The 6,000-nt window shown below is 54.7% G+C and overlaps 1 protein-coding gene across 1 annotated transcript; it reads left to right on the top strand.

Moving 5' to 3' along the window:
* Nucleotides 1-400: 400 nt before the first annotated feature.
* On the top strand, nt 401-5,033 carry RASL11B (RAS like family 11 member B). Its single transcript, XM_059161536.1, has 4 exons — nt 401-716; nt 1,370-1,426; nt 2,641-2,717; nt 3,515-5,033. The coding sequence occupies exons 1-4, from the start codon at nt 572-574 to the stop codon at nt 3,983-3,985; spliced, it is 750 nt and encodes a 249-aa protein (XP_059017519.1). The 5' UTR covers nt 401-571; the 3' UTR covers nt 3,986-5,033.
* Nucleotides 5,034-6,000: the final 967 nt, after the last annotated feature.

Raw genomic sequence — 6,000 nt, 5'->3', positions numbered from 1 at the left:
CCCTCCAGGCCCCGGCCGCCGCCGCCGGTCCCACGCCCGCCTTAAGGCCGAAGCCCCGCTTCCGGGAACCCGAGGCGCCCCCAACCCCACGGCCACAGCCTCGGCCGCGTGCCCGCTCAGCGGGCGGCACCCGCGCCCGCCGCTGGCTGCGCTTTCGGCTCGCGCCCACACGCTGCCCCTCTCCTGCGGGCAGCCCCACTTTCCCCGCGCCTCACGGGGCCCCGCACGGCCTCCGGGTGCCCCCAGGGGCGCGGCGCGCGCCGAGCGGCGCCGGGGGCGGAGCCTTTCGCGGGGCGCCTCGGGATTGGCCGCGGGGGGCAGGGGGCGGGGCCAGCCCCGGAGAAAACAGCGCGCGCGCAGCCCGACTGCAGTCCCAGTCCCGAGCTAGAGTCCGAGCCCGAGCCCCTGTTAGTCCGGGTTGCCACGCAGCAGCGCTCCCGAGCCTTTTTTTTTTTTTTTTTTTTACCGGGGACCCCTCTGGCCGGGTTCTCCCGCCCGCTCCCGCGCAGCCCAGCAGTGGTCCCGCCCCGCAGGTAGCGTCCCGCGTGGTGCAGCCCCGGCCCGAGCGGCGATGCGCCTCATTCAGAACATGTGCACCATCGCCGAGTACCCCGCGCCGGGCAGCGCCGCCGCCGCCGCCGACTGCTGCCTGGGGGCGGCCGGCCGCCGCCTGGTCAAGATCGCCGTGGTGGGGGCCAGCGGCGTGGGCAAGACCGGTGAGTCCTAGCCCTCGGGCCAGAACGCCTCCGTCCCTGGGGCTGGGCGTGGACGGCCTCGCTGGGGGCTGCGTGTGAGCGAGGCGTGGGGGAGAGGCGGGAGGGCAGCTGGCCTCCCGTGCCCTCCTACTGATCCGCTGCCCCTCGGCGAGGGCCTGAGCCAGCATCGCCTCCAAGCCCCTTCTTCAACAGATGAGGAAAACGGGGACCCCAGGAGGACCAAGCCTCCTCCGGGGCACCGCCGGAGTAACTGGGATTAGAACTTTGGGGTTCTTGAGTCTGTCTGGCGGTGCCTGGAACAGAAGGGGCACTTAGGGAACGGAACCCCTCCTGGAGGTCTTTAAGGTTCAGAAAGACCTTTGTCTCCTGGAAGCCTTAGGTGTGGCTCAGCCGGGCTCAGAGGAGGGGGGTGAGCCAAATGACCCTTCCAGCTGGACAGAGCCATAATTCACGAGGCCTTGGACGCCTTCTACCCCTCTCTCCGTTGTGTCTGGAAGAAGGGTCAAGGAGCTGCAGGGTAGGAATTTGACTTGGTGGCTGCCCGGCTTGCTTTCTCTGCCGGAGTGGTTTCCCAGGCTGGGGGTGGGGTGGACACCGATTTCACTTCTTATGCCAGAGTTAACTCTCTCTCCTTTCTCTTTTCTGCCCTACAGCTCTGGTGGTCCGGTTCCTCACCAAGCGGTTCATTGGTGACTATGAAAGAAATGCAGGTGAGGGGGCGCGTTTGGGACGAGTGTGCTCAGCTAGCACAGTACTGCCCTTAACCATTTTCCAGGCTCTCCCAGGGAGCCTCCCTCACAGGACAGTCTGAGCATCAGGATCCTGCCACTTCCAACTTTGCCTGCCCCTCCCCTGCTCCCCCGTTCCCATAACTGCCATCTGGCCTCATTCCATTCCTAGCCCATTCATCATTTTATCAAGTGCCTGAAAGTATTCTCCTTGGTATGTTTTAACTATAGGGACCCCAGTTGGAAGCACCCTTTGTACTCAAGAGCCTCTCCCTTCAAAACACTCCTGCAAAAGTCATAAAAAAAAAAAAAAAAAAAGATGGTCAGCTCCTCCCCCCACCCCTCTCCCTCTCTGTTGGCCGCCTTTCAGAGGTGACCTTTTAAAGCAGAGGCCAAAGGAGAGCTGTTGTAAACCTAAAGTTCTCTTTTCTTAACAAAGACAAAAATAACTAGATGGTAGAATTTGAGGAGGGGAGCTCCCAAATAAACGAGAAGACACTATTTCAATCTCTGTGATTAAAGATGGCCACCGGGGAGGCTTAAGGGCTTTCTACCTATGCTCTGTTAGCAAATTGCTTAAATCCTTAGGCCATATTTAGTACCTAAGGGGATTATTTGAAATGTGCTCTATAAACCATCCCGAGATAAGGCATGACAGTCTTTTGCTTTGATGTAGATCTGGCTAACATGGTATCACATTTTTATTCCAACTGATGACATTGGCTGTGTATTTACTAGCAATATTTGCCTACCAAGTTGTTAATACCTAATGACTAAGTGGATGTCAGAGAGTAATGAAGTACTAAATTAAAACAAACGGCCATGCATGCTGAACAAGAAAATTTACTTCAAGGAAATACTCTAAATATGGGAGATCCATTTAAAATGAGCTAAGTCAGTCTCCACAAACTTGCAAACCGTGCCTTGGTTTTAATAAATGCCCTAATCTGGGGTTCGAATTGCAGTTGTTTAAAAAAAAAAAAAAAGCAGCTGAAATATGCTCATTAAGTAGAATAAACTATAGCTTATTTGTGTGCATTGGTTCAGGTTGCATATTTTTTCCTACTTAAAAAAAATCCCACTATGTTTTCAAAGTTGTACAAGGAGGAAAAACTGTATGTGAGTGTGTATGTATGTGTATATGTGTATATATATATATATATATATATATATTCCGCCCCCCCCGCTCTTTATAGGTAATCTCTACACCAGACAAGTGCAAATAGAAGGTGAAACCTTGGCTATTCAAGTTCAAGACACTCCAGGTGTTCAGGTAAGAAGCTCTGAGATTCGTGACTATAGTCCTCCTCGGCTATGGAATTGTTCAGTTGTTCTCAGAATAACGCGTTTTGCTGAAGAGGAGGGAAATTTGAGGGAGGTAAGACTAGGCTTGTACACGTTGCTTGTCACTTGGGTTGTCTTTGGCTATTGATCAGTCTTTGCCGGGCTTCATTTGGGGGATGTGGCTGAGGACAGAAATCGTAGGAGGGTTCTACCCGGCAGGAGAGACCAAACCAAACCCACACGGAATTGGCACGGTTGCCTTGCCTTAGTTAAAACGATCAGTTTTTACCTTCGTGTATTTGGCCCTGAAAAACCAGCCATTTAGGTACAGTCTTGAAGTCCGTGGGATCACTTTAATATTGTGGAAAGTTCCTCTGTAGACAAAAGAGCCCTGCTGGTGTCTGTGTGTGTTTTTTTTCCCTCTTGAACTGGGCGGTTATCCAGGTTTAAATGCTTCCAGCTCCTATCTTCCCTGCCTCAGACGTACTGTCTAGCCAGTTAATTTCCCATTTTGTGCAACTACAAAGTCTCTCCGCGTGGAGTTCTCTGCAGGTCAATTTTCCAGTGGCATGTGGGGAGCTGCACTATTATTTATTCCAACTCCATGCAGCTGGATCAACATGCTGTCCAGAAAGCCGAAGCATGTGGGGAGCTAGCTGGTTTATGGCCTGAGACCCCGCATTACTGCCGCGGGCCCCTTAGACCTGGCGGTGTGGCAGAGCCAGGGGCTCTCCACGTGCCCCCACCCCGGCGTGCACCTCACCCCCCGCCCCCAACCTCTTGCAGGTCCACGAGAACGGCCTGAGCTGCGGCGAACAGCTGAACAGATGCATTCGCTGGGCCGATGCTGTGGTGATCGTGTTCTCGGTCACCGACTACAAGAGCTACGAACTCATCGGCCAGCTCCACCAGCACGTCCAGCAGCTGCACCTGGGCAGCCGGCTGCCGGTGGTGGTCGTGGCCAACAAAGCGGACCTGCTGCACGTCAAGCAGGTGGACCCCCAGCTGGGACTGCAGCTGGCAGGCGTGCTGGGCTGCTCCTTCTACGAGGTGTCCGTCAGCGAGAACTACAACGACGTCTACAACGCCTTCCACGTGCTGTGCAAGGAAGTGAGTCACAAACAGCAGCCCAACAGCACCCCGGAGAAGCGGCGCACCTCCCTCATCCCCCGGCCCAAGTCCCCCAACATGCAGGACCTGAAGAGGAGGTTCAAGCAAGCCCTCTCGGCCAAAGTGAGGACAGTCACCTCCGTCTGAAGCGGGGCTGTCCGCGGGGGTTTGGTCTTCCCGGGAAGGGGGCCCGAGGTCCTTCCGGGGCAGGAACGTTGAATGCTGGCAGGAGTTCGTGGTTCCAGAAAGGGCCGGAGCCGAGGGGCCAGGAGGGCCCGTGGAACTGCTGCAGAAAAGCCGCGTTCTGAGCAGGGGACGGAACCGCGGAGGCTTGAGAGCGAGCCTGCTGAGCCGCTTTAGACCATGACCTGGACTGGGTGTCTTTTCCTTCCGAGATGGGGAGGGCGGCAGAATCACTTTGGAGTTTGTTCCTGACCTTGTCAATGACAGTCAGTGGTCGTTTCAGCGGCGGACTGGGTGTGCGGCCGACGGGCACGAGAGCACAGAGTCAGCACTCGAAGGCTGTCCCGTTTCTTCTCTTTCTTTCTTTTCCCTTTTCTCCCCCCCCTCCCCCACACCCCCAGAAGAAGAACTGCTTTTTCTCTTACTCATCCGATTTGCATCTCCGGAACACTGGTCGTGACAGAATGCCTTTCTAACCTGAAGGATACCCAGCTTTCTTTAAGGAACAAGGAGGAAATTTCTTGCCCCCTTGCCCCCCAAAAGGGCGGGGTTTATGGGCCAGATGTGATGTAGACAGACAGACATCTGTAAGCGTGTAGGGCCCACAGGAAGGCGCAACGCCCTTCCTGACCCGGATGGTTATGTCTAGTCCAGCACGTGTTAAACGGTTGACCTCTCAAACCCTTGAGCCCCAGCCTTTGGGTAATTGTGAGACGGTATCGTTTTTGTTTTTTTTTTTTTTAAACTCTTGCATCAGGTACAAGAAAAAAAGAAAAAGCCGTGTTCATTGACTTTGGTGTGATTTGTGTAAAAGGCTCACAGCGATGACGTTGGGTCATTTCCTAGGCCTGGCCGAGTCGTGGCTTAAATATGAAAACACGGTCCTACCGCAAGCGAACAGATAGAGGGGCCACCACCAAATCCCCGACAATGCACTTTAAAAAGCCACTCGTGATTTGGCTTAAACTGTAATTAATTTATTTTATGTACAATAAACCTCATTTTAAAAGAGCAGAGGCCTGACTTGGTCTTCATTGAAGTGTTCGCATTCTGTCCCTCACACGAAGTGTTGCTCGGCGTCCAGTACTTCTTGGTCACTCGGCTTCAGGCGCCATGCCTTCCTCAGGCTCCCTCGTAAGTCCCAGGGCAGACCAAAGAGGTGTGTTCTCTCGTCCGCCTTTCACAGGTGAGGAGACAGGCTTACCAATGAGCTAACTCACTTGTCAAAGCCCCCCCCTCGGGCTCCTGCCTGTGAGCGCTGTGAATCCTACTTTGCTGCTTTATATTCAAGAGTAGTGCCTCTCCTCTCCATTCCCTTCAGGATCCTCCAGGTAAAGCCAAGACAGATGTCTGGCTCTCCGTCTTCTGCTGTGAAGACCTCTCTCAGCTGAGCCTTGAAGATAATGCTTCTGTCCAAGATGGCTGCTTCTCTCCATCCATGTGGTTTATTGGCTCACCTCTTGGGGTAGGCGGCCTTCCAAAGGTGGACTCTATTCTCACTGGGAGCTGTTGATGGGGGGCCGTTCAGGAGCCGCTCCCGTGTAGCACGGTGTGTTCAAAGCAGCCGGGCCTCCCGCATCCTTCCACGCGGACCACATGAGACCCATCATCACGAGCCAAGAATGACACCTTAGAGGAGGGCTTTTGTGCACTTGGATCTCCTTTAGGCCTCGGGATAACCCTGGAAGGAGAGGAGGGAGGAAATCCTGTCACTTACAGGGGAGGAAAACAGGCTCTGTGTTCAGAGTGAGGTTTTCAAGTTCACACTAAGGACAGGAATCAAGGTCTTCTGACTGCAGTGTTATTTCTTGATGTTTCGTACACAGGGTACCACTTGCCGCATACGCAGGGGCACGGGACCAAGGGCAGCAGTCCGAATGTCCGGCTAGTTGAGGGCCGCTGTGGGCCGGTGCCGGACTTCCAACTCTTTGACCACAGGGGACATAGGCTGCCTGTTCTTGACAGGGCTTCTGGTGATG

This window comes from Mustela lutreola, chromosome 1, assembly GCF_030435805.1.
Source record: "Mustela lutreola isolate mMusLut2 chromosome 1, mMusLut2.pri, whole genome shotgun sequence".
In the NCBI taxonomy this organism is placed as follows: domain Eukaryota; kingdom Metazoa; phylum Chordata; class Mammalia; order Carnivora; family Mustelidae; genus Mustela; species Mustela lutreola.
The sequence above is the reverse complement of the archived record's forward strand: the minus strand, read 5'-3'. Positions and strand labels throughout refer to the sequence as shown.